At 49.9% G+C, this 26,802-nt stretch overlaps 3 protein-coding genes across 7 annotated transcripts in view; 2 read left to right on the top strand and 1 right to left on the bottom strand.

The window, feature by feature from the left end:
* VAMP1 (vesicle associated membrane protein 1) overlaps window positions 1–14,132 on the top strand; it is an 84,373-nt gene extending 70,241 nt beyond the window's left edge. Inside the window, exon 6 of one of the 2 annotated variants that reach the window (XR_008961520.1) lies at window positions 7,940–8,023. Coding sequence is in view for 1 of the 2 variants with exons in the window: in XM_057318801.1 (XP_057174784.1) it covers window positions 7,940–7,992 (53 nt within the window). In the remaining variant the exon portion in view is untranslated. Of the gene's footprint in view, window positions 1–7,939 lie in introns of both variants that reach the window. The other variant, XM_057318801.1, reaches the window with a different exon arrangement.
* On the bottom strand, window positions 10,726–17,577 carry LTBR (lymphotoxin beta receptor). 2 transcript variants are annotated; one of them, XM_026502621.4, is made up of 10 exons: window positions 17,220–17,577; window positions 16,983–17,079; window positions 16,636–16,761; window positions 16,404–16,556; window positions 15,941–16,037; window positions 15,713–15,804; window positions 12,928–13,035; window positions 12,566–12,591; window positions 11,806–12,034; window positions 10,726–11,616 (listed from the first exon to the last, which is right to left on the bottom strand). In XM_026502621.4, the coding sequence occupies exons 1-10, from the start codon at window positions 17,313–17,315 to the stop codon at window positions 11,375–11,377; spliced, it is 1,266 nt and encodes a 421-aa protein (XP_026358406.1). In that variant the 5' UTR covers window positions 17,316–17,577; the 3' UTR covers window positions 10,726–11,374. The 2 variants fall into 2 exon arrangements, with proteins under 2 accessions (XP_026358406.1, XP_026358405.1); XM_026502620.4 differs by having other exon boundaries at window positions 17,199–17,520.
* SCNN1A (sodium channel epithelial 1 subunit alpha) overlaps window positions 17,527–26,802 on the top strand; it is a 32,537-nt gene continuing 23,261 nt past the window's right edge. Inside the window, exons 1-5 of one of the 3 annotated variants that reach the window (XM_026502617.4) lie at window positions 17,527–19,219; window positions 19,591–19,627; window positions 21,531–21,663; window positions 23,234–23,452; window positions 25,581–25,940. In XM_026502617.4, coding sequence (XP_026358402.1) covers window positions 25,585–25,940 — 356 coding nt within the window. In that variant the 5' untranslated portion in view covers window positions 17,527–19,219; window positions 19,591–19,627; window positions 21,531–21,663; window positions 23,234–23,452; window positions 25,581–25,584. The other 2 variants (XM_057318798.1, XM_057318797.1) reach the window with 2 other exon arrangements.

Genomic DNA, 26,802 nt, shown 5'->3' with positions numbered 1-26,802 from the left:
AACACAAGCAGGGGGAGTAGGAGAGGAAGAAGCAGGCTCCCAGCGGAGGAGTCTGATGGGGGGCTGGATCCCATAATGCCGGGATCACGCCCTGAGCCGAAGGCAGACGCTTAACTAATGACTGAGCCACCCAGGCGCCCCAACATAAAGAATTCTTAAAACTGAATAAGAAAACAAATGACCCAACTTAAAAATGGGCAGAAGATTTAAAAAGACACTTGGGCAAATAAGAGATATGGATGGCAAGTAAGCACGTGAAAAGATGGTCAACATTTGTTATTAGAGAAATACAAATTAAAATCACAATGAGTTACCACTGTTCACCTCCCAGAATTGCTTAAAATCAACACCACCACCACCAAATGTGATGGAGCAAAAGGAACTCTCGTTGCAGGTGGAAATACGAAAGGGTGTACTGTAGTCACTTTGGAAGACAGTTTGGCAGTTTCTCATCAGGAGAAAACATCAGACAACCCAAACTGAAGGACATTCTTTAAAGTAACCGATTAGCACCCTTCAAAACTGCCAAGGAAAAAATAAGGAAAGAAAAAAAAATAAGGAAAGAAATTGTCACAGATCAGAGAAGACTAAAGGGTCATGACCACTAATATAATATAGTACCTTGGATTGGATCCTGGACCAGTAAAAGGACATTAGGGAAAAACTGGTGCAATCTGAATAAAGTCTATAGCTTAATTAGTATTTCAACAATGTTAATTTCTTATTTTTAACTAACGAATCATGAGTATGTAAGATATTAAAATAAGGGAGGCTGAGTGGAGGATATCCAAACTTTCTGTACTGTCTTTGCAGCTTTTCTATAATTCTAAAATTATCCTAAAGTAAATAATTTAATGAGAAAAGAAACCCCACAATGAGAAATACACCCATTAAAGTGGCTAATATTAAGGTGACTGACAATCCCAAATTAAGGTAAATATGTGAAGCAATGGAGCTCTAAGCATTGCAGGTGGGACTGTAAATTACTTCCATCATTTTAGAAACGTTTTAGCAGTGTTAACTAAAACTATACAGATTTCCATCTTATGACTTAGCAATTCTACTTCTAGGTATATACTCAAGAAATGAGTGCATATGTCTGTAAAAAGACGTATAAGAATATTTGTAGTAACTTTATTCAGAATTGCTGAAAACTTGAAACAACCCTTAAATTAGAAAGAACCAAGAGAATGGACAAATTTAGGTGTATACATACAGTGGAATACTACATGGCAAAATTATTTTTTTAGTTTTTAGAGAGAGAACAAGACAGCGTGAGCAGGAGGGAGGGGAAGAGAGAGAGGGAGAGAGAGAATCCCAAACAGTCTCCACAGCGCAGAGCCTGATGCCAGGCTTGATCTCACGACACTGGGATCATGACCTGAGCCAAAATCAGGAGTTGGATACTCAACCGACTGAGCCGCCTTGATGCCCCTGCATGGCAAAATTTTAAAAAGAAACCAAACTACTGATACTAGCAACAACAAGGATACATCTCAAACATGACATTGATTAAAAGAAGTCAGACAAAATGGCTAATATGGTATGATTCCATTTATATGTAGTTCAAGTATAGATAGCTTAATAGACTAATTGACGGGGTGGGGGCGGATGAGTCACAAGTTAAATAGTGAATATCTCTGGAAATATCCTGTATCTCAGATATATTACAGATCTCCCAGAATGTTGACTGAGACCCAAGCAGTGAGGATTACTGAGGGGGGAGGGGCATGAAGTCTTCTTCTGGGGTGCTGAGAATGTTCTGTATCTTCTGGGATGGCAACGTGAGTCTACCCATAGGTAACACTTCTTCAGGCTGTACGCTTAAGAGCAGTACACTTTACATAGTTTACCATATGTAGCTTATGACTTAATAAAATGTGAAATAAAGAAGAATAAAAACTATATGGGGGAAAAAAAGAAACTTAAGTAGTTTCCTATTGCTTTTAGAGTAAAGTCCCAAATCGTTATAGTTTATAAGTCAGAGTGGTCTGCTTCCTACCTACTTCTCCAGCTTTATCTCTCTGTTCCCAAGCTCCGGCCGAACTGTTCTTCCTATCATGGGACCTGGGCATGCACCATTCCTTTCTTCCACCAGGAGAATTCTCTCCTCCCCACTGCTTAGCTAACCTTTATTATTCTGCAGGTCACATCTTGAATTTCCTCAGGGAAGCATATCCTGATCCTCAAGGTTAGAGTAGGTCTCTGATGATATGGTGTTTCCACTTTATAGTACTTACATCACTGTAATTATTTTTCAAGCTTCAGAAGGTTAGGTAGTCTGTCTTGTTTGTTGTATCTTCAGATGCCCAGTACATAGTAAATACTCATTTAATATTTACTGAATGCTAATTTTGAAAGTGAGCCTTGGATTAGTTTAACGAGCGAGTAGTCCAAGGCCACAGAGGATGAGCTGAGATCCAAGGCCATCAACAAACCCTGTTGACTCTATCTCCAAGGGGTATCTTCAAACCGTGTACTCTCTCCGTTTGTCTATTGCAGGAACCTTTTACCTGGTCTTTCTGCTTCCATTCTTTATTCATTATCCACTGGATTATTACAGATAATAATGCCCTATTATCTATTGTCCCAATAGCAGCTGGACTGATCCTTTTTAACATGAAAAGAGATTGTACTTCTCCCTTGCTTGAAACCTTCCAGTGGCTTCTCTGAATTTAGGATATAATGAAGCTCCTTATCTTGGTTTAGGAAGCCCTATGTGATACGACTATCTGACTCCACCTGGAGCGTCCTCACCCACCGAGTCTAGCCTAGACTTGTATTCTCCTAACTCCTCTAATGTCCCAATGTCCTAGGCACTTTCACGCTAGCTGTTCCCTCTGTCAGAAACATTCTTCCTCTTGGTCTTCCTCTGACTGGTTCCTTCTGGTTGTTCAGTTCAGATGTCCCCTCCTTAAAAAAACTTCCATGACCACTCAATGTAAAGTAGCTATATAGTTACTCTCACTTTCCCTTTTTCAGTTTTCAGCATAATACTTATTCCCGATTTATTTTGATCATCTTCCTCATCTAATGAGAGCAAAAGCATGCCTTTATCGTCTGTTTAGCTCTGTATCTTTGATACCTAAAACACTATTTAGTACATAGTAGGTGCTCAGTAGTTAAATATTTGAGATTTGATGAATGTATGAATACCTCAGTGCCTGAGCTCTTTGTACCTTCCCAGCTGTTGGAACCACAGCCTCACTGAATCCGGTTTCTCTATAGACCTCTTAGAGCTGTGCTGTCCAGTACAGTAGCCACTAGCCACATGTAGCTATTTAAATATAAAATTAAATTAAATTTAAAATTCAGTTCCTCCAGGGGTGCCTGGATGGCACGGTTGGTAGAATGGCCAACTCTTGGTTTCTGCTCAGGTCATGATCTCAGGGTCCTGGGAGGGAGCCCCACGTCGGGCTCTGAGCTGAGTGCGGAGTCAGCTTGAGACTCTTTCTCCCTCTTGATCTGCTCCTCCCCCCTGCACGCTCTCTATCTCTCTCAAATCAATCAATCAATCAATCAACCTTTAAAATAAAATTCAGTTCCTCCATTGCACTAATCACATGTCAAGCGCTTATTAGCTGCATGTGGCTGGCAGCTCTCACATCAGACAACACAGATAATAATTTTTATCATTACAGGAAGTGCCGTTGGACAATGCTGATAGAGCTTTTACAAATGGATTAATTCCAAAGGGAGTCTTTGGGCCTTGAGTATAAAAATAATTGCCTTTTGAGGTCTTGCTCTGGAATGGCTTCTGCATGAATTGCCCTATTTGCCTGGACAAGCAGCTTTATCAAACAGGGGTTTTGAGGGTCAGTCCATAATTTGAGGATCTCAAAGGTATACGACTTGGAACAAGTAAATCTTTTCATGATAAGCACATAAAAATGAACAGATGCCTAGAAGATGATCTCCTAACACGGAACTATATAACTCTGTGGCACTGGGTTGGAGGAGGTAAAAGGTTGGCAGTCCTAGATTTTAAACTAAATTAACTCTAAGGTATAATTCCTTTAAGATGAACTGTTATGTCAGAAATATAGATATAATTATAAAGCTACGAGGAACGTAAAAAAGACCAATATTATAGGCCCAGTTCATGAATGAGACTCTGAAGTAAAATATTAGCAAAGAGGATCCCAGAGGTACATTAAAAGAAAAATACAACAAGATCAAGTGTGGGTTTTTCCAGAAAAGTAAAGATAGTTAATATTAGGAAACTGATTTATGTAATTCATCAGGATGATAGATTTAAGGAGAAAAGAAGCGTAATCAACTCTGCAGAGGCTTAAAGGACATGTGTTTGTTTCTCGTAAAGATTCAATATCCGTTGTTAGTTTAAAACCTCAGTGAAATAATAAGTGATGGTAATTTTCTTAACATAATAAAATAAACATATCTTTACAACTCCTGCTGAATGGGGAAATACTAAAAGTATTCCCCCATAAAATAAGGATCAAGACGGTAATGTTCATTAATGCCATGACCATTTAACATTGTTCTGAAGGTACCAGGCAATATATTTAGATGAGATTAAAATGTATTAGAAGTATAAAAATTAGACAGTAGAGATTAATTTCGCAGGATTTAAAGGTGATAAGCCAAGTGAATCAACTGAAAAGCTATTACAGATGACAAGAGAATTCAGTAGGTAGCCAGGTTAAAAAAAACTTAAGTCAGTAAAGATCCCATTTCTGTAGCATTTACAAAGATGAAACACCTAGGAATGAACTTAGCAAGAAATACTCAAGACCTATATTTTAAAAAATTGAACATTAAAACACTACTGAGGCACACAAAAGGAATCAACACATAGAAAGTCACCATGTTCTGGGGCACCTGGGTGGCTCAGTCGGTTAAGCGTCTGCCCTTGGCTCAGGTCATGATCCCAGGGTCTTGGGATCGAGCCCCACATCGCGCCCCTCATTGAGCCCCTAGTCAGGCTCCCTGCTCAGCACGGAGCCTGCTTCTCTCTCTGCCTCTACCTGCCGCTCCCCTTGCTTGGGCTCTCTCTTTCTCTCTGTCAAATAAATAAATAAAATACTTTAAAAAATTAGTCACCATGTTTTTGAAAGGAAGACCAGCACGAGGAAGATGTTGGTTCTTCCTGAGAAAGCTATAAATCTGCTGCAGTCTCAATACAAATACCAATGGGAGTTTTTTGGGGGGAAGGGGTACTAAAGAAGCTGATCTTAAAGTTCATTTGGAAAAAGAAATAAGAAAACATAAGAACGTTCTGGAAACGGAGATCAAAAGGAGCTCTAATTGATATTAAAATATAAAGCTAAATTGAAAGACTGTGGGTGCTAGCAGATTAAAAAGACAGATCAAAAGAGGAGACCTGAAAATCCAGAAGTAAATGCAAATTCTTACACAAATTTGGTTTGTGATAATGGCAGTGTTTCCAATTGGTGAAGAAAAAAAAATCATTGTTTAATAGGTGATTTCAAGGATAGTTAAGTTAACATTTGGAAATTGTCCCATAGAAAAATAGTAAGAGAGATGAACAGACAGTGGAAAGTAAATTACAAATGACTCTTTAATATGATGAAAATGTTCACTTGCAATAAAATGAAAAAGTTCAGTCACAATAAGAAATGCAAATAAAAATTACCCTGAGATAACATTTTTCACCTTTCAGATTGGCAAAGATCAAAATGTTTGATAACAGACCAAAGTTGGTGTTTGCATACGGAAATGGACACTCTTAAGAATAGCTCATGCTCAGTCTTCATGGAGGGTAATTTGGTAATATTTATCAAAATAAAATATACCTAACTTTTGACCCCCGGTTTTATTTCTAGCAATTTTTTGATAGCAATACTCCCACATGTGCAAAACAATATACGTTGTTATTGTGGAACTTTTTATTTTTATTATTTATGTATTTATTTATTTTTATTTTTATTATTTTTATTATTTATTTTTATTTTATTTTATTTTATTTTATTTTTATTATTTATTATTTATTTTTATTTTTATTGTTTATTTATTTTTATTTTTATTCTTTATTTTTATTTAATTTTTAAAATTATTAATTTTTATTATTATTCATTTTTATTTTTATTATTTATTTATTTATTTATTTATTTATAAGATTTTATTTATTTATTTGACAGAGAGAGACAGTCAGAGAGGGAACACAAGCAGGGGAGGCTGGAGAGGGAGAAGCAGACTCCCTGCTGAACAGGGAGCCTGACTCAGGGCTTGATCCCAGGACCCTGGGATCATGACCTGAGCTGAAGGCAGACACTCAATGACTGAGCCACCTATTGTGGAACTTTTTAAAAAAGATTTATTTATTTATTTGACAGAGAGAGAGAGAGTGTACACCCGTGCAAGCAGGGGAGGGGCACAGGGGGGGGGAGAGAGAGAGAACCTCAAGCAGACTCCCTGCTGAACAGGGAGCCTGACTAGGGGCTCTATCTCATGACTCTGAGATTGTGACCTGAGCCGAGACCAAGAGTCGGACCCTCAACCAACTGAGCCACTCAGGCGCCCTTGGAATTGTTTTTAATAGTAAAGATTGGAAATGAATTAAAAAGCCTCAAAGGGGGGCGCCTGGGTGGCACAGCGGTTAAGCTTCTGCCTTCGGCTCAGGGCGTGATCCCGGCGTTACGGGATGGAGCCCCACATCAGGCTCCTCCGCTATGAGCCTGCTTCTTCCTCTCCCACTCCCCCTGCTTGTGTTCCCTCTCTCGCTGGCTGTCTCTATCTCTGACGAATAAATAAATAAAATATTAAAAAAAAAAAAGCCTCAAAGGGATCTAGTTAAATGGGGCATCCATATAATGGGATACTATGCAGATGCAGATAAAAAAATTTAGGAGGGAGGTTTTTGGTTTTTTGTTTTTTTTTTTTTTTAATAATGATTTTTTATTATATTATGTTAGTCACCATACAGTACATCCCCGGTTTTCGATGTAAGGCTCGATGATTCATTAGTTGTGTATAACACCCAGTGCACCATGCAATATGTGCCCTCCTTACTACCCATCACCGGTCCATCCCATTCCCCCACCCCCCTCCCCTCTGTAGCCCTCAGTTTGTTTCTCATAGTCCATAGTCTCTCATGTTTCATTCCCCCTTCTGATTACCCCCCCCTTTCTTTATCCCTTTCTTCCCCTACTGATCATTCTAGTTCTTATGTTCCATAGATGAGAGAAATCATATGATAGTTGTCTTTCTCTGTTTGACTTATTTCACTAAGCATTATCTCCTCCAGTGCCGTCCATGTTGTAGCAAATGTTGAGAACTCATTCTTTCTGATTGCTGAGTAATATTCCATTGTATATATGGACCACAACTTCTTAATCCAGTCATCTGTTGCAGGGCATCTCGGCTCCTTCCACGATTTAGCTATTGTGGACATTGCTGCTATGAACATTGGGGTGCATATGGCCCTTCTCTTCACTACGTCTGTATCTTTGGGGTAAACACCCAGTAGTGCAATGGCTGGATCATAGGGTAGCTCAATTTTTAACTTTTTAAGGGACCTCCACACGGTTTTCCAGAGTGGCTGTACCAACTTGCATAGGAGGGAGGTTTTTGATACTGATATGGAATTACGGGCAAGCTATTTTGTTAAATGAAAAAGGCAAAGGGAAGGATATATAGAGAATGTGCTACCACTTGTGGAAAAAAGGAGGAAGGGAATATAAGTGTATATATTTGTAAATTACCTCTGGAAAAGCATCAGAAACAGTAACATTGGTTGCTTCCAGGGAGAGCACCTTGGTGATTGAGGGTCAGGAGTGGAAGAGAGACATTTCACTGTTTACTCTTTGATATTTTCTGAAATTTCAGCCATATTAATAAATTACTTACCCAAAGAAAGGAAATAAAATTAAAACTAGAAAAAAGCCCCAAAACTTAACTTACTCTGATTTACAGAAAAAGAATGTCTCATGAACCATGTTCTTTTCTTTTCTTCCAGGACCTCCATCCTCAGAGAATTGGTTTTTTATCTCCATGGCCTTTTCCTCATGATAGCAATATGGCTGCCACAGCTCAGGCATCATGTTCTCACAAAACATCCCCCAAACCGGAAAGAAGGGACAAGGAAAGCCAAAACCTTTCTCCTAATGATGCTTTTTGTCCTGGGAAGGAAGGCTTCCCTAAACATGTCATTAGTCAGAAATGGATCTCGTGTCCCTCTTAAACCAATTTCTGGCAAAAGGGAATGGGTTTACTGGCTCCTGGGATTGGGGAAAGGGCCTCCCCTCCCAATATCATGGAATCTCTGCCCTAGTACAGAAATGGGGTTGTGTTCCTAGGAAGGGTACAGAAGTCAGTTGGGGAAGGTGCAGAAGGAATTCATCACAGCTGTCAATGTGAAATGCTTCATCTTTTGAAACAAAAAAAATCTTAATTATCCTAGGACAGCATAGCCCCACATCCCCCACTGCCACTACTCTATGCCCAGTAATGTCCATCTTTCTTATGGACTGCTGCTGCCTTAGCCTCCTTCCTGGCCTCCCTGCACCTATGCTGTCATTGGTTGGACTCAGTGTTGGCTTTGTCCTCCACGTGGTATAGGAGTGGCATTCTCAAAGATGAAGTATGGGAAGCTAGCTGGATTCAGACCTAATCGTCCACTTATCAACTATTCTCGTATGTGGTTCTTTCTTTTGAAGACGCCAATCAATAGGCTGTCCTCATTGATTTTCTATTAGCTTTCGGTCTAGACAGAGCTCTTCTCAATATATAGTGTGCTCTGTCGGTGTGGCTTGGAGCCTGGCAGAATAAGCATGGGCTATGTTATAGGCTGAATTGTGTCCTCCGAAATTCATATGTGGAGGTCCGACACCCCGGTACCTCAGAACATGACTGTCTTTGGAGATAGTCTTTAAAGAGATAATTAAATTAAAGCGAGGTCTTTAGGGTGGGCCCTTACCAATCTGACTGGTGTCTTTATAAAAAGAGGAGATTAGGGGGCCCCTGGGTGGCTCAGTCGGTTGAATGTCCGACTCGAGTTCGGCTCCGGTCATGATCTCCTCGGATGGAGCTCTGCTTCGGGCTCATGCTCAGCGTGGAGTCTGCTTGTCCCTCTCCTTCTGCTCTTTCTCTCTCTCTCTCTCTCATTAAAGAAAAAAAGGATTTTAGGGCACCAACAGGAGGGAAGACCATGTGAAGACAGAGGGAGAAGACCGCTATCGGCAATCCAAGGAGAGAGCCTCAGAAGAAACCAACCCCGCTGACACCTTGGTCTTGGACTTCTAGCCTCCAGAACCGTGAGAAAATCACTTTCTGTTCTTGAAGCCCTCCCGCCTGCACTGCTGCGTGACGGCCGCCCTAACAAACTGACACAGGCTGCTGCAGTCCTAAATGTGAATGTGTCACCTAGGGCCTCAGCACCATTTCCTGAAAAAAGCTTTCCTCCTTTTATTGCGTTGAAGAATGTATAACGTTTGTTTTTTATCTAAATACATTGGAGCGATGATTAAGGATTCAGGTGGCCTGGCTCTGGCACACTGCAAGAGCAGGAGGATTCACTCTAAAGATATAGCTGACGGTAACTTTTTTTTAAACCACTTTATTTTTTAGATTATTATTACTATTTTTTTTATTTGAGAGAGAGAAAACGAACAAGGGGAGGGGTGGGGGGAGAAGCAGACTCCCCACTGAGCAGGGCTTCCCCACGCGGGGCTCGATCTCAGGACCCTGGGATCATGACCTGTGCTGAAGGCAGACGCTTCACCAACTGACCACCCAGGTGCCCCATGGCTTAATTCTTAAGAAAGGAATCTGGATCTAATACTTTCATGGTCAGCCTTAAATAACCCATCTACTCAGCTGGATCAGACGGCTCCCGCAGCACGTGTTCATAGCTATACCATCTTGATGAGCCCCAGCGACAGAGTTCTTAACATCAGATCCAGACGGTGGCCTTTTATGGAAGGCGAAGTCCACTGGCAGTGGCTTCCCTCACAATCCTTCACGTTCGGGTTGTCTCTACCAGGCGGTGAGATAGATAAATTCTGGGGCCCACACATTTCCTAATAAAAGAACTCGAGAAGATTTAAAGTTCTTTTGGGGACAAAATCATATAAGACAAAAAGGAATAAACAAGTAAAAATCACGAGTGCCCCTTCTGAGTTGAAGGAGGTCGGCCTGGCTCTCTTCACCAACAAATGTGAACTTGGGGCTCTCATATTTTATGTCTAAAGTGCGTATCTTTCCCTTTGACCAGCTGTGTGGAAAGAACACTCTCACCTTGCATAGTGGCTGGGGGTGTGCGAGTTGGCTCTGACTGAATGCCTGCGGGACATGAAGGAGATCTGGTTATTTGAGAAAACCAGCCCCCCCCCTTCTTTACCTGTTTAGAAAAATTCTGTGAGGGTGCATCGTGTGAAGTTTCTACCTGACAGGCCTCCGGAGCCAGACTGACTGGGTGCAAACCCAGCTTTGCCATTAGCAGCTGAATTGGGCAAGTCATTTAGTGTCTCTGCGGCTCAGTTTCCCCATTTGTTCAAGGAGAATAGTAAAAGTGTCTATCTCTGAGACATGTGGTGAGGCTTGCATAAGTTAATATTATAAAGCGTTTAGAACACCGTCTGGCACCTTGTCGGCGGGCTAATACTGTTATCACCCGAGTTACATACACCAGTCTCTCATAGAAAACCTTTGTAGGATTCTATTTTCGTGTTTTGACTTTTGCCTTTTGACATTGCCCCAATGGAATAGTGTTTCTATGTGAATCCCAAGAAAAAGTGACCTAGGTCTCCATCTCCTCTTTATTTGCATGTGGTTACAATTTATAAATACACTTGCCATTTTCCTCCCCTTCCCAAACTCTCCCTTCTACCTAGTAACTGTATCCAAACCCCCAGTTTTTGATGACTCCCTTTCCTGTCTAGGAGCAGTGGGAGGGGGGGTCCTCCATGGAACTCCATCTTCATATAGGGTCTACTTCAGTCCGTGGGAAGCTGGGGGCTGAGCACCACGACTCTGCTGGAGGTCCCACTGATGTCCTTGCAAGTGACCACGTGGCCGGCCTCCTTCCGTGCCGTGCTGAGGGTGCAGAGCGCTGTGGTGGGCAGCAGCGAGCGTCAGTGCCCTGTCCGCGCCGGGAGCTGGCCTGCTGCAGCCCCAGGGGGCAGGAGGGTCTGCAGGGAAGTCTCAGGCCTGCTCAGATGGTGGTGAGAGTCTCGTGACGGGTATGTACCAGCCAGTGCCTGGCCCTGCTCTCGGACACGCGTCTGAGGCCCGGCCCCTTACGGTCTGCCTCTCAGGGGCCCTGCCCAGGCCCTCTGTCAATCCCTGGTGGGCAAGGTAGCCTCAGGGAGAAGGTACTCTTGCACCTCCCTTGCACCTCCTGGCTTTTCCCAAACAGCAAGAGGCATGGTGACGAGTTGGGTCCTTGGCCCTGTTAGAGGGCATGGCAGCCCAGTGTCTCTGTTTCAGCCAGGTGCCAAGCCTTGCCATCCTCCTGGTAGGGTGTAGAGAGCCCGGGAGGGCCAGGGGCACCCTCTTCAGGGGTGGGGTACGGAGGCTCCGGGGAAGCAGGGGGGTCTCCGGGGCCCCGTGCTCCCCCCAGTACTGGCCCATTGTAGATGTAGATGTTGCCGGTGACAGTCACAGACCCGCCGGTGACATGAATGCCGTTGGTCCCTGTGGGAAAGGAGGCAGAGTGAGAGGGGCTGACGGCTGCGGCGAGGCAGCGAGGCGCTGGAGTCTCTGTCTTGCTGTTCGAGGCTTCTCCTCTCTCTCTGGCTCACACTCTCCGGCTGCCTGCCATCCCTCCCACCCCACCCTTCCCTCCCTGCCCCCTCTCCTCCCCGCTGCCTGCCCTAGGCTCACCATGGGCCACCTGGCTTTGCTCTGGGAGCTCAGGCTCCAGCTCCCTGGCCTGGCTGAATGGACTCTGCTGCTGTAGCACCTCTTCCTCCAAATTCAGGGGTGCTTGGGGCCTGGCCGAGGATGGGGCCACATCTCCGGAGAGGGGCAGAAGTGGCTTTACCAGGTCAGGGAAATGGGGGTTGACCCTTGGAGGCTCCCAGCTTCCATCAGCAGTATTTGATTCCTCTCCCTGGAGGAGACAGGCAGAGAACCAAGTGATGACATGGGCCTCAGACCCCGGCTTTCTTTAATTCCCACCCCCCACCCCCCGCTTAGGCAGCTCATTCTCCTCTACTCCACTTCAGGCTCCCTGCCACGGGGCCTTTGCACTTGATGCCCCTCTTCCTGGGGCACTTTCCCCTAGATGTTCTGATGGATGGCTCCTTCATTCTTCAGCTCTCTGCTCCAGTGTCAGTTTATCAGCGAGGCCCTCTCTGTCCACGCTAAGATAATGTACCCCCCCCTTGGCCACTGCCACTCACTGTTCCCCTACCATGCTGTCTAACTTCATTCTTGGTCCCCTGGCCTGTAAGGCCAGGAGGGCAGGTACTTTGTTTTGCTCACCGCTACATCCGTGGTGCCTGGAACAGTGCTTGGCACATGCTAGGCTCCATCACCGATGAGCTGAGCGGATGTTGAAGCAGGCACACTCTTACCCTGCCTAGCCCGCCCTGTTCCCCCACCTGCCCCTCCCTGCCGCCTTCTCAGCCTTCCCCATTACCTCTGGACGCCTCTTGAGCAGGGATCCTGCAATGGGAAATGAGATGGCGGTCAGGCCTCCAGGGGGCCTTGGGCTTGCACCCTTCACAGCTCGATGAGACCTATGCCCCCCCCCCCCCGCCCCCGCCCTGGGTTCCCAGGAGGAACGAGCTATCATTGCTCTTATCTCCAGCCTCAGAATGGGGGGCTGGGTGGAGAGGATGTCTGTGCTGGGGGCGGGCATCGCAAGTCTTCATGGTGTGGATGGGCAGAAGGGTTGGCCCTGGGGAAGCTGACTGTTCCCCTCAGACTCCCTCCCTTATGCAGGTGTGGACAGCCAGCCGGCGAGGCCTGCCTCCCTGCCTGCATCCAGCTCCTTCCTACCCAGCTTCCTGCAGAGAGAGGGGTGGCTCTTCCAGGTGCAGGCCAGGACGGTGGTGAGGAAGAGGAACGAGGCCAGCGGCAGCAGGATGGCCAGCACCATCACAGTTCCTGGTGGGACAGCAGACAGGAGAGCCGTGATGACACCGGGAAGGGCGGGATGGGGGTTGGGGAGCTAAGGACCAGCTTTCTAGTTCTCTGGGTGACCCACAGAAAAGGGGGAACAGCTTTCCCCTTCCAGAGCCACTGCAGGTCCTAAAGGCAGAATTAGAAAAACCTCCCTTGGGTTACAGAGAAGGCGAAGCAAGCTGGACTCGGGGAGGACCACCTGACAGCCAGGAGAAACTGTCATGGATGGATCTTTGGGGGTGGTGCTGGTGGCCACCACGTAGAGACCAAGGACGGGGGCCAGTCCTGTGGGTGAGAACAGGCGTGTGCACAGTTGGGGTTCCAGGGCTAGAAGGGGGGTGGGAGGCGGTACAGGGAGGGTGGGGCTTTGGTTTGTAAGTGACCCAGGCCACAGGGTAGAGCCACACTTCTGCAGACGTGACCATCCTACAGAGAGGTCACTGTAGGAGCTGAGATTGCCCCTCTATCTCTGTGGGGGTGTTTATGGGGGTGGGAGAGGAGGGGTTGCAAGTTCTCCCCCCCTTACTCAGGGCAGGTTCCAGAAGGGGGAGAGTAGGGGGGCTGGGACTTGGGATTCTCAGTTTCTGCTATGTAGCCATGGATAATTTCTGGCTATCATAGCAGAGTCTCCAGTGCCCATCAAGTGTGTCTGGGGAAGGTCAGGAAGACTTGGACATTTGCAGCCTGGGAGCTTGCCCTTTCTGAGTTACCTAAACCTGCGGCCTAAGGGAGGACAGAGTGGGAGGCATGGGAAAAAACTGGACCTGGAGACCGAGACATATGGGGCCCGGCCCAACTGGGTGACTTTTTAAGTCATTCCTCCTTTTGGAGCATCTCGAAGATAAAATGAGGGGTTAGGTACACACTGCCTAAAATTCCAGCTCTGAAGTGCCAACTGTATTCGATACATGGTTAAAAAGTAACAAGAGGACATGGAAAAAGCTTTATGATATATTTGGATGAAAAATCAAGTTACAAAATATTCAAATGACTCCACTTTTATAAAAACAATTCTATGTGTAGACATACAGAGAAAAATGTCTGGGAGGATATATTACAAAATGTCAAGAGTGGATATGCTAAGTGATGGTCCTGTGAGTGATTTTTAGTTTTGTTTCTCTGAATTTTCTACTTTTCTATGGTGTGCATGCATTATGGCATGGGCTCTGGAGTAAGAAAGAACTGAATGTAGGTTTTCATAATACCAGTTACCATGTGGGTGATCTGGGGCAAGTCACATAAACTCTGCCGAGCCTCCTTCCCTTGGTGAGGATAATAATAGAACTACAGTTGACCCTAGAACAACATGGGGGTTAGGGGCGCCGACCCCCGTGCGGTCGAAAATCCACGCATAGCTTTTGATTCCCAAAAAGTCTTAACTATGAATAGTCTACTGTTGGCCAGAAAGAAGCCTTACCAGTAACGCAGTGGGTTTAATGCGCATTTTGTAGGGCATGTATGTATGTATGTATGTATTTATTTTTAAAGATTTTATTTATTTATTTGACAGAGATAGAGACAGCCAGTGAGAGAGGGAACACAAGCAGGGGGAGTGGGAGAGGAAGAAGCAGGCTCATAGCAGAGGAGCCTGATGTGGGGCTCGATCCTATAACGCCGGGATCCCGCCCTGAGCCGAAGGCAGACATTTAACCGCTGTGCCACCCAGGCGCCCCAAGGTTATGTATTTATATACTGTGTTCTCACAATAAAGTGAGAGCAAAGAAAATGTCATTAAGAAAATCATAAGAAAGAAAAAATATATTTACAGAACTGTGCTGTTATTTATTGAAAAAAAGCCACATATAAGTGGATCTGCACAGTTCGAACTCATGTTGTTCAAGGGTCAGCGGTAATTTGTAGGGTCATTAAGCAAGATTAAATGAGTTAGGGGAGCCTGGGTGGTTCAGTCAGTTAAACGTCTGCCTTCGGCTTGGGTGGTGATCCCAGGGTCGTGGGATCAAGTCCCGCATTGGGCTTCTCCCTCTGCCTGCCCCTCCCCCTGCTTGTGCTCCCTCTCTGTCTCAAATAAATAAATAAAATCTTAAAAAAAAAAGATTAAATGAGTTAGTGATTGTCAAGTGCTGGCAGAGTGCCTGACACACTAGCTCTCAATAAATGAAAGCTATTATTATAAATATCTGGTAATTTAAAAAAAGTTAATATAACTCTCTCCCAACTAATAATGTTTACAGTCATTAGAACTATCCCTTAATCATCTGTTAGGCTAGGAAACCAGTGACTTCACAGACAAGAAACAAAACAAAACAAGAAAGTCCAATGTGGGATGAACTCTCTAATACTGAAAGTGTGCAATCTAATACAGAGATTCTCAGCCTGGTAAAAAGATTGTATGACGGCGGCGTGTCCAAAATGATGTCAGTTACAATTACATATCAGTGTAGGAGTGGTCCTTGGCACAACAGGATATGTAACTTACAAGTTACATGTGTGATACATAACTTAAAAAGAGTGTATGTGTGTATTTGCGTCTATGAAGCTGGCCTAGGGACACTCCAGCTTTTCCTTAGGGAACTTCTGTGCTTGCCCCAATTCTGAGAGAGAAGGATTCATCTTCTCCCCACTGTTTTGGGTGGAAGGGGATAAAGGCATCTTCCCAGACAGGCCCCCTCCATGTGCCCCTCGGCCCCAGGCCCCTCACCTGGCATCTCAGGGTGCTGCGGTGGATTTCTGCAGCTGCTGTCAGACTGGGCAGTGCCTGGAACCGCCTCCACCAGGCCCCGCTCCTCACACCTGCAGAGGGAAGAGAGGCCCGATTCAGGTGGGCACAGGGCTGGAGGTGGCACGGTGAGCCCGTGGGTGCGAGCATCGGGTGGTCAGCAGCTGGGACTTCTGGGAGGGCAGGGGTGCGGGGTGGGGGCACACTCACCTTGTGTGGGGCTGGCAGCGGGCCCTGGGGGAGGAGGTGTTCTGAAAGTGGCCTGCCTTACAGGGCACACAGTTTCTGTTCGCCACTCCGACTTCATCTGGCAAGAGAAGAGCAAGGCCAGCTGGGGTGAGTGGGCAAGGGGAGTCTCTCCAGGCTGTGAGGGTCCTCTGCTCCCACTGGACGGCCCCTCCCTGCCCGCCAGCTCACCCCGCAGCACCTTTCCTGATCTCCCCCATGCTGACAGAAGCCTCCTGAGGCCCTGCCTCTGTCCTGGCTCCCTGTCTCTGCAGACCCCCGCTGTGGGCCTTTCACAGGGAGGGAGGGGGGCTCTTCATACCGAAGAGAACTACCTGGGGGACTCCCCCCCCCCCCCCCCCCCGCCATGAAGCACTGTATCCCTGCCCCCATTCAAGATCACCGGCACCCAGCGTCCTCCCTGCCCTCCTCCGCAGTGACCTCTGACCTGTCAGCTCGGCTTCGGTGCCCGGCGGGCAGTCGGAGAGTGGCTCGCAGTGTATACACTCTGTGTCCCAGTGCACGCAGAACATTCCCGGCTGGCAGCGGCACTGGGTCTTCTGCGTGCTGGTGCAAGGCACGGTCTCCTCGAAGCCCAGCACTGGTGGGAAGACAGGAGCGCTCAGCGGAGGGGCCGCGCTCCGGGAGACGCCTGCCTCCCCCTGCCCACCGCCACTCACTCTGGTCACAGGGGCGGCACAGCTGGCAGATGGAGAGATGGTTCCAGTGCTCGTTGTAGGAATTTTCGGGACACACGGCACAAATGGTGTCCTGGCTGCGGCTGCATTCCTCGGAGACGTGTGTGCCTGGAATGGGAGTGGGGCCGCTGCAGTATCAGGGGAGCCGGGCTCCCCCTCACCTCAGCTGCTGGCTGCAGGACCCTGTCCTCTTGCTGACCACACACGAAGGATGGCCAACTGGTTTTCCTGGGAGATGGTGTCTGTCTTCCCTCCGAGGCAGCGAGGTTGGCCCGGAGTCCCCTGCAACCCACCTCCCGTCCCCGCTTCGTCGGGCCATTGCCTCTCACCTGGGGGGCAGCGGGAGCAGCAGACCTGATCCTTGGGTTCGTAGTACTCCTTTTCCCAGTCCCGGCAGGTTTGGTTCTCCGTGTGGTATGGGGGCTCCTTCCAGGGGAGATGGAGGTCGGGGGGAGAATTAATCAGGGGCGGCTGGGGAGGGCAGAGGAGCTAGAGAGAGGGCTGTCCAGACCCCCTCTTCCCCTCCCAAGCCCGCCGCCACCCACCTGCACGGGCCCCTCCCTCACCAGTTGGGCCTGGGATGCTGCCAGGAGACCGCAGAGGCCCAGGATGAGTGGCCCCCAGGCCAGGCCGCAGGGGGAGGCAGCCCATGGCAGGCGCATGGCGGCCAGTGGGCCAGTCGGCCAGACGGGTGGAGGCCGGGGGAGGAAGGTGGGAGGCCTGCACGTCCTGGGCAGTGGTGGCAGCAACCTCCCGAGCCCAGGGCCTGGGACAGGGCTCGGGCTGACGTGCCCCCGGGGGCCGAGCGGCCGGGCCTGGCCTGGCCTCCAGGGCTCCAGCGCCAGGCTCAGGAAGTGGGAGTGGAGCAAGCCGGCCTTCGGGGCGGGGACAGGGAGCTCTGGGAGCAGAGGCAGCTGTCGCAATCGGGGAAGAGGAACAGGCTTGGCTGCCCCGATGCAGGGCGGGAGGGGGCGGCCGGGAAAGCACGTGAGGGCAGCCGGGCCGGAACCGGGCCTCCTCCCTTCTTTGGAAGCCTGGCCAGGAGGGGAGGACGGCAGGGGCAGGCTAGGTGGGGAAGGGGCAGCAGAGCGAGTGGACAATGCTCAGATGGGCCTCTGAGAGCAGAGCAGAGCTGACTTGGAACAGAGAGAGAGACGGACAGACAGACAGAGCTGTGTCCAGCTGGGTGCCGGATCTGAAAGTGGAAGGGCCTGGGACCTACAGACAGGGGGAGTGCAGGGACCCACGGAGGCCCACAGCCGGCCAGCCAGTTGCAGCATCTGGGAAACAGAAGTCCCACTTGGCATCCCTCTGGACGCCTGGGGGTTCCTGCCCTGTTGTGTGACTTTTTAAAGATAAGCTACAAAGGAATAACAAATCAGCCAGCCCTCCCTATCCGTGATCCAACCCAGTGCCCACATTAGTGGGCACAGGTCACCTAGAAGACGCAGCAGAGAGGGCAGCGCCCCCCGCACCCCAGTGCTTAGATGATAGGGAGGAACGGGGAGACCCAGCTCCCGAAGCTGAGCAGGGGCGGCCGCACTGGAGCTGGGCAGCCACGGCAGCCTCACCCAGGAGTCTGGAATCCCTCGGTGCTGGTGGAGGCTGACAGCCCACCCGTCTGGCCTCCTCGCCTCAAGGATGAGAAGACGGAGGCTGAGGGGGGCCACAGAGAGGAGACTGGGATTCCAGGGGGCTTGGTCTCATCCCTAGCCCCCTTTCTTCCCATCATTTCCCTACTACCCATTAACAGCACCCCTATGGCCCCTGATGCCAGGCTCTCTGGTCTTCAAGACTCTGTGCTCCTGGCTAGCTCCCATCTGTCCTCGAGGTTCAGCAGGGCTCTGGGAAGGACCCCCACCCCAGGCTTCACAGCTCCCACACCGACTGCAGTCTGTGACATGCTGCTTCTTGCCTCCTGCTGCACCAGGCTGTGAGCTCTGGAGCGGCCTGGACGGACTCTTTAAGTCTGGGTCCCAGTGTGGCCCATTCCAAGTGTCCAATACGTATTTATGGAGTAAATGATGAGGCCCTGCCCACGTCACCTAGCCAGTCTATGCAGAACCAGCCTAGACTCCAGAGTTCCTGATTCCTGGGTCCCCAGCTCGTCCCCAGAGTTCCTGATTTCTGGGTCCCCAGCTGCCTCCTGTGACTCGGGGCGCCTCCTTTGGTGTGAGGGGCTGACTTACTCTCTGGAGATAGGTCACCTGGGTACTGTCCCGCCCCTCTCCCTGCAGGGCCCTGCACTCATCCTTGCGTTGGTTGGTCTGACTGGCTGGACAGGCTCTTGGTGGGGGAGCTGGGAAATCCTGGTGCAGGAGTGCGCCTGGGGAGGAGGGCTTCCAAGACAGTAAGGGGCCTTCCTGAGTCTAGACATGTCACTCTCCTCTCCTGGTGCAAGGCTCAGATCTGTACTCTGCGGGCGTGTTTATACGGATGGTCCAAGGCTGCCCGGAAAGGGAAGACATTCAGCGCAGCAGGCGCTGCTCAGGGCTGCTGCTCTTTCCGGGTCAAGGGAATTGGGGGCTGGGACTGGACTCACCACTGAGCTCTTCAGTGCCTGAAGGTATGTGTGCGTGTTGGGTCCCAAGAGCCTTTTTTCTCTTTTTTCTTTTTTTACTTTTTATTATGGAAATTCGCACATAACACATACATACACTAAAGGGAAGAAAATAATATTGTCAACTCCAGCCAGTCTTATTTCTTCCATCAGCCCTCCTTCCTCTTCCAGTCTTCCCTTAATTATTTGGAAGCAAACCCCAGACATATATCATTTCATTTGAAAATATGACAGGATTTTATGAAAAAGACACGAGGAAATCTTGTTTCTTTTAATTGAGGTAAAATTTATAAACAATGAAATGCATAAAGTACACTATTCTTACATATACAGATTAGCGAATTTTCACTTTTGTATGTTCTTCCGTATCTCCCCAGAACATTTCCTGCCCTTCAAAAGGTTCCTGCTTCACAGGTAAGCACTATCTTGGATCTTTTTAAAACCCAGGAGGCTGGACTACGTTCTTTTTTCTGCTGCCAATCTCATGCTGTCACGTCAGCCTTCAAGGACTCTCTGGGTCCTAAACGAGAGCCTTAAGATCTGGACTTTAATCCTGGTCCCATCACTTCCCCTCTCTGGGCCTCCTTTTTTTTTTTTTTTTTTTCCTTTGCCAGTCACCTGCTGGTTTGCTTGCAGACCTGTTCTCTAGTTTCCTCTGCTCGGTGCTGTATCACTACTGGGAACTACATTTCCCAGATTCCTTTCTCCTCCGGCTTTGGGGTAGGTTCAGCCAATAGGAAGACAGGTGGGAGGAGGACAGGTAGGTGGGAGGAGGAAAGAAGCCAGGCTCTTTCTTCCAGTCCCTCTGCTTTCTGACGTCGGACCTCACCTGTGGTTGGTTGTGCCTCTGCCTTCTCTCCTTTCATAATCCTATCTCCTCTCAGGCAGCCCCCTCTATTTACTTCCTGCCGAATGGCTCAGGGGGCCTCTGGGTCTATAATGCTACATGACCCTGCTGGCTTTCCAGCCCTGGAGGTGTAGCGGCTTCCTGCTTTGCTGCTTTTTGGGTTGTCTCGCTGTCTCACGGTCTCACTGTCCCCCTTTGGCTTCTTATCTCCTTCATCACCCATGGACCAATTCCCTGGGTTAAATTTCTTCCACTTGAAAGACTTAGAGCTTTTCCTGTTTCTAAGCAGGACCACGATGGACAAACCTTATCGATAAATGGTTTTTATGCCTACCCAACCTTCTCCAGGGGGTTGAAGGAAACTCACAGTGGGGATCCATAAATTCTTTACGGGCAGAGCATTGTCTTGTTTCTTTCCTTTGTGTTCTTCGCCAGCTTCCTTCAAGTTTTACTGATGTCCTTTGGGCAGCACCGGGCCTGGACGGCGTACCCCACAGATTCCCAGAATGTTTGGGAGTGGGGCTCTTCTCCCAGGCCCTCTTCCACGGGAAATGCTGAGAGATCCTTCCTCCCAGAGGTCCAGGAAGAATCCAAAAAGGGGGTTGGTGGGAATGGATTCTTTAAAAGAAAAAAATTTTTTAAAAGATTTTATTTATTTATTTGACAGAGAGAGCACAAGCAGGGGGAGTGGCAGGCAGAGGGAGACGGAGAAGTAGGCTCTCCACTGAGCAGGGAGCCCAATGCGGGCTCGATCCCGGGACCCAAGGAACATGACCTGAGCTGAAGGCAGACACTTAACTGACTGAGACACCCAGGTGCCCCGGGAATGGATTCTTTTAGATACTCTTTCTTTCTTTCCTCTTCCCCACACTGCTCTTAGCCAACTGGTGCCCTTAGAAAGGGTCTGGGAAACACTGAGAGATGTGTCATGGGTGAGGACCATCCTTCTCCAGGGTGTTTGAATTTTTACTGGGGACTATTCTTTTCAATAATCCCAAAGAATTATCCAATTGTCATTTGTGCCAAGGTAGAGAAATCCTGCCTTGACCCAAAGGAATAATCTTCTCATGGTGAACTTCTAAGCCTCCTGTCAGGTGACTGGAGTAGGAGAGGCAAGAAGGAATTTTCTGGTTCATCCTTTCAGGTTAAGGAGAAATTCACACCATATAAGTGCAGACAGAAGGGATCGCTACTGTTTTCCACAGTGGGCAGCCCAGTGTTGAAATGCTAATTAGCTCTCAGTAGTGAGAATAAAGAGTCGCATTTAATTGAGTGACTCATTTTTTATGCTGTAAGGATAGAGGCTGAAATGGAAACAGTGAAGGAAATTTAGATAAATTAATAGATTACAAATTAATGAATTATCAGAGGAAATCAGGATGTTCGATGGAGATGCTTTCTCATAGCACATCACCTTCTGCCAAAGATAAACGTGGAGTCTAAAGATGCTGATTTTGCTCTCTTCTGCAGAGTGGGTCAGCAGTGCTGCACAGTGCGGCCGCCAAGACGAATAAGCCTAGGGCCTGCTCTCAGAGAACTCATAGTGCGATCTGTGCACACACACGCACACACGCGCATGCCGGGATAATAATAGTATCCAGTGGTAAGTGCCGCCGTAGAATTCTCAACAAGGCTTTCTCCGGGAGTGTGGGAGAGAAAGTGATTATTTCCATCATGTCCTGTTCCCCAGAGAGCAAGAGGCCGGAAGACCCTTTGAACTCATGACCCTCGTCCCATAGCAGACCCTCTGTTTTACTTCTCTCCCTGCAGCCTTTGCCCAGGGTCAGGGGATGGCTAGTGCTGGGAGGGAAGGAACAGCTTGGTTCTGGGAGAGGCTGGGGGAGCTTCCAAAACAAGGACAACAAGGCCCCCAGAGCAAGACTCCACTTCTCTGGAAGTCGGGGGAGCAGCACTGAGTGTGGAAAAAGGAGAGACTCAACTCTCCATCTGGTCCCCCTCCTAACTCCTGGGTGACTGTGGGCACGTCACTTCGCTTCTCCAGGCCTTGGTTGCCTCTTGCTTTAAGTCAACTGGAAGGGGCCTTTTGGGACCATCTGGGTTGCCTCGCCCTCCCTCTTCCCTGCCATTTCACTTTTCAGATGAGAGCACAGGGGGCCAGAGAGGTAAAGTGCCTTTTTCAAAGTCACATTGTTTAAAGGCAAAAATGGGAGTCAGAGAATACCTATGACATGGTCCCATCTACAAAAAAAAAAAAAAAAAAGCATAAATTAAAAAAAAAATACACGTAGGTCTATAAAAGCACACAAAAAGATCCAGATGGATATACAGATTACCACGGTTCTCCTTGGGCCCAGGGGGTGGGTAGGAAATGGAACAAAGGGCAGCCTTTGTTGTTCTGTCTATTTCTGTATTGTTGGAAAGTTGCATTGCGACGACAATGTATTGGGGCATTACTTCTGCACTTTCGACGATAATATTTTAAATGGAGCCACAACAGAAACAGAAGTGCAGGTCTCAGATTTCCGTTTCTCACAACAACAAACTTGATCTGGCCCATTCCAGATCTAGAAGGACACTTTCTCTAAGCATGTGCTGCTTCCCGGTACCCAGACGGCGGTTACAGGGACACCATGCGTTCGGCTCAGCCCAGCCCAGGCCTTGCCATTCTTCCCAGGGAGCCCTTGAGAGGAAAACTATGTGCTGTGCTGCTTTAAGCCATGGTTGGATTTCAGACACCAGCTAGCAAAGACAGAAGACAGGGAGGTGCCTCTGTGACCCTTTCAGATCAAACAGGCAGGTGCCATAAGCCTATTTGTCCGCAGGATCGCTCCTTGTTCAAGGACCTGGCTCCAGGGAGAAGGGAGGATCTACTGGGAACGTGGGGACAGTGTAGAGAGCTTTTCCCAGAGCCAGGGAGATAATTGGGGACCCAGATTGCTGATGAGCCCATGGACTCTGTGTGTGAACCTCCCTAGCTTTCCAAACCAGGTGCGGGGGAGCGCCAATGCCCCATGCGTCTGTGGCTGGTTCATCACGGGAAATAAATGGCAAATGCCCTAAGGAGAAGAATTCTGATTTTGTGTTTCACTTGGCTGCTATTCTGTTCTGTGCTCTCAGAAAACCGGCTTCTTTTTGTGGGGGGTCAGTTTCTTCATCTGGAAAATGAAGGCAAACCCAGCCTTTCCCTTCCTAAAGGGGGCTATCCCTTGCAGGCATCAAGGGAAGCCATGGGACAAGGTTGGGAATCCTGGCTGACAGCAGCTCTCACTTGAAGGGGCCACAAGAGACCTCCTGCCCCAAGAGGAAGCCACCTGCCCCCTGAGTTTGGAGTACCCCGCTTCCCTCTCATTTGCCTGGTAGACTCCTCCGCGTTCCTCAAGACGCCGCTGAGATGTTACCTTCTCCAGGACGTCTTCCTGAGTCTCCTCAGGGTGAGTGCCTCTCCCTGCCACCCTGGGACTCCCTCAGCTCTTAGTTCTTATCTCTGCCAGGAGGGAGTCCTTATCTTATGTTGAATGCCTGTCTTCTTTCCCTGCCCCCATCAGAGCTCACGCGGGGCCTGTGTCTGCACGTCCAGGGAGACAGGGGAAGCCAGTGAACATACTCTGGGCTGCCTCCACTGGGAGTCCACCATGGAGACCGCCTGCCGTCAGGCTCAGGGCCTGGGCTGTGTGGTTATGTCCCCTGTGCCTCCTTACGCTATCTCTCTGGGCCCTCTCCCGGCCCCTTCCCTCTCTGTGTGCTCACCGCTTACATTTCACTCTTTATCTTCTTGCTGGATTAAGTCTGGAGCAGAGATTTTGGAGGAAAAACACAGCCTGGACCAGTGAGCTTTTCCTTCCTTCCAGGGCTGGTGTAGACTTGGGTCGTGCCCACCCGCTTCCTCCCTGACACCCAGTGCTGCCCACATCCCTCCCTGTCCCCTCAGTGCCTGCATCTCTAACGCGCGCTGGGCTCCAGGTCTGCGCCCAAGGGCCCTGCCTGGCTCCTGAGTTGACTCTCGGTGACTGCATTCCTGCAACCCCGTGACCACACAGGGGACATTACACATTCCTGGTCTGGCAGCCAATGGTGTAAAAAAGAACAGAATGTCCCAGGGCCCCGCCCAGCTTTCAGCTTCACCTGGGCCCCTCCCTGGTCTGGACAAGGTAGGGGGAGGTAGTGAGGAGTCAGGAGGGAAGAGGATGGACCAGGAGGGAGAGGCAGAGGGGCACTCTGTGCTCCAGGGCCCAGTGGGGCCAGGAGGTGTTCCCACTTTATGGAGCAGGGAGGAACCTTGCAGATACCCCTTCTTCTTCTACGAGACCTGGGGGTGAGGCTGACCCATGGGTGCCTTTGGAAGGAGTCCCCAGGGAGGGGACCTAGCTCCTGGAATCCCCCTTGGGGCTGCTTCCCCTTGATCTCCTGCCAGGGAGGGGAGAGTCCCTTCAGGGCTGGCTCCCTCCCCTTCACCCTTGTCTCTCCTCCAGCTCTGCCCTCCATCCTGTCCTCCTCCATGAATCTCCCTTTTTCTGCCTTCCCTTTCTCCTGGTCTCTCCCACCTGAGTCCTCCTCATCCAGGCTGGTTCTCTTTCTTTGCTTGGCTCTCCTGGCTTGGTGTTTAGGATTCCTCTCCTTGTTCACGATCTCGGGCCCTCCCCTGTCCATCTGTCTCTGGTCTCCTCACCTGTCAGCCCCCCACCGTTACTCTTCAGGGGAGGCCTTTCGCATTCTCCAGTCCCAGGACTCCCTGGGCACCTGCCCTCAGGAGCCCTTCTATGTTTGGAGAACTCTCAGCTCAGACTCCTCCTTTGCCCCTCCCCCTGCCCTGCTCACCTTTAATTGAGATGCTAATGAGGCTTCTGTCGCTTCCATCCCAGCCCGGCAGGCGGGCTCCCCAGCCGGGCCGCTGCACCTGTCAGGTGAGGGGGAGGAGAGGCTCGCCTGCCAGATTCAACTGGAAAGGAACCAGTCCCAGTCCAGCCACAACCTGGGAGCTGGGAGAGGGAGGCAGTCCAGACCTCTCGGAGGCCCTCAGTCTCTGGGACAGAGAGGGAGTCAGGACACAGCCGAAGGCCAGGGGCAGAGACTCAGCAGAGAGCCCACCCAGACTGTGAGGGGGCAAGGCGGGGAGGGAGAGGAAGAGAGGTAGGATCAGAGAGCCTGGCACACGGGAGACAGGCAAGGAAGAAGAGAGCTGAGAAAAAGACCCAAAGAGAAGCAGAAAGGACAGAGAGAGAGAGAGAGAGCGCGCGAGCCAGAGCTGGGACACAGAGGTGGAAGGAGCAGGAAGGAGACTAAAGTAGGGCAGACTGACAGCTGAGGAGACCGAAAGGGAGGTGCTGGGACCGAACCCCAAAGAGAAGCTTCCCAGGGAAGCCCGGCTGCACTCTTCTGGCCCCCACTCCCGCAGGTCAGCCGGCTCCCGGGAAGGTGGAGGGAGGGAGGGGCGGAGAAGAGGGGGCTCAGGGAGCGATGTGGGCCTGGCCAGGAGCAGCCTCACTCTGGGTCCAGGTGATGAGGGGGAGACACCGGGGCCCAGAGCTCGGCACCGACCCCGGCCCTCCGTGACCCTTCAAGGCTCATGAAAGGGGAGCAGCGCGAGGAGCAGGGGCTGGGCCCCGACCCCGCGGCCGCCCCGCAGCCCACGGAGGAGGAGGAGGCCCTGATCGAGTTCCACCGCTCCTACCGAGACCTCTTCCAGTTCTTCTGCAACAACACCACCATCCACGGCGCCATCCGCCTGGTGTGCTCGCAGCACAACCGCATGAAGACGGCCTTCTGGGCCGTGCTGTGGCTCTGCACCTTCGGCATGATGTACTGGCAGTTCGGCCAGCTGTTCGCGGAGTACTTCAGCTACCCCGTCAGCCTCAACATCAACCTCGACTCCGACAAGCTTGTCTTCCCCGCCGTCACCGTCTGCACCCTCAACCCCTACAGGTCAGTCCAGCCCGCGGATCCCTCCGCCGCGGCCCGGGCGCCCGCAAGGGTGGGACAGAGGGACAGACGGACACGCAGGCCCAGGGGTAGGAGGCACACCTCCCTTCGGGGAAGATAGGGACCCCCCCAACTTGATGGGCTGGAGGCTCTGGCCCCCGGGGCCCTCCGAGCGCCCGCGGCTTATCCACAGCACGGTTGTTGGAGCAAGAGCGCCCTCTCCTTCACCTCCCTGCTAACTCCCACGAGTGGGAGGGCGTGCTGATGTCGTGATGTGCGGATAACTCCAAAGGGCTGGGTAGCGATCATTCCCATCCCTTCCCCGGAGCAAGAGGAGGGCGAAGAACCTGGCCTTCTCCACCTTGAGAGAAGAAGGTGATGGAGAGGAGAAGCCGTGGCAGGTGCTGTGGAGGTGGGTGGTGGGTGATGGGTGGGAGCTGGCAGGGGCTGGCCCCCGGTCTCTTGGCCTTGGTGTAGAAGGGGGAGTTCGTTTCGGAGAAAGCAAGGTGGGGGATAGCAACGGAGCGGGCCCAGAGCACTGAGGCTGGGGGTAGAAGCAGAGGAGACCTGGACAGGCCGGAAAGCAGCCCCCTGTCCGGCGGTTTCGCCAAGACCCAGGTGACCCCTGCCAGGCTGTACAGCTCACCTCCTGACTTTCAAGTGCTCGGGGGTGTCCTGCAGTTTTGGGTTTCATCACTGCCCTTTGCCAGCTTTTCTTCTGGAAGCCAGAGGGGATGGTAACCATGGAGAAGAAAGGAGGGTGAGGCTGGATGTTTATGTATACTTTTTATTTGTATTCACTGGGTCGGGCAGCACCTTTGGGGCCCCAGGAGCATGCCCCACACAGTGCTAGGCACCCGCAAAT

The sequence above is a fragment of the Ursus arctos genome, unplaced genomic scaffold (genome assembly GCF_023065955.2).
Source record: "Ursus arctos isolate Adak ecotype North America unplaced genomic scaffold, UrsArc2.0 scaffold_26, whole genome shotgun sequence".
Taxonomy (NCBI): Eukaryota; Metazoa; Chordata; class Mammalia; order Carnivora; family Ursidae; genus Ursus; species Ursus arctos.
The sequence above is the reverse complement of the archived record's forward strand: the minus strand, read 5'-3'. Positions and strand labels throughout refer to the sequence as shown.

Bases quoted from the DNA above. Each gene is read 5' to 3' on its own strand.
- LTBR (XM_026502620.4), bottom strand. From the start codon at position 17,315: ATGCGCCTGCCATGGGCTGCCTCCCCCTGCGGCCTGGCCTGGGGGCCA. The intron at 13,036-15,712 runs GTGAGGGGCCTG...CTGTCCCACCAG, and splicing joins GCAGCACCCTGAGATGCCAG to GAACTGTGATGGTGCTGGCC. The intron at 11,617-11,805 runs GTGAGCCTAGGG...CCTTTCCCACAG, and splicing joins GCAAAGCCAGGTGGCCCATG to GGACCAACGGCATTCATGTC.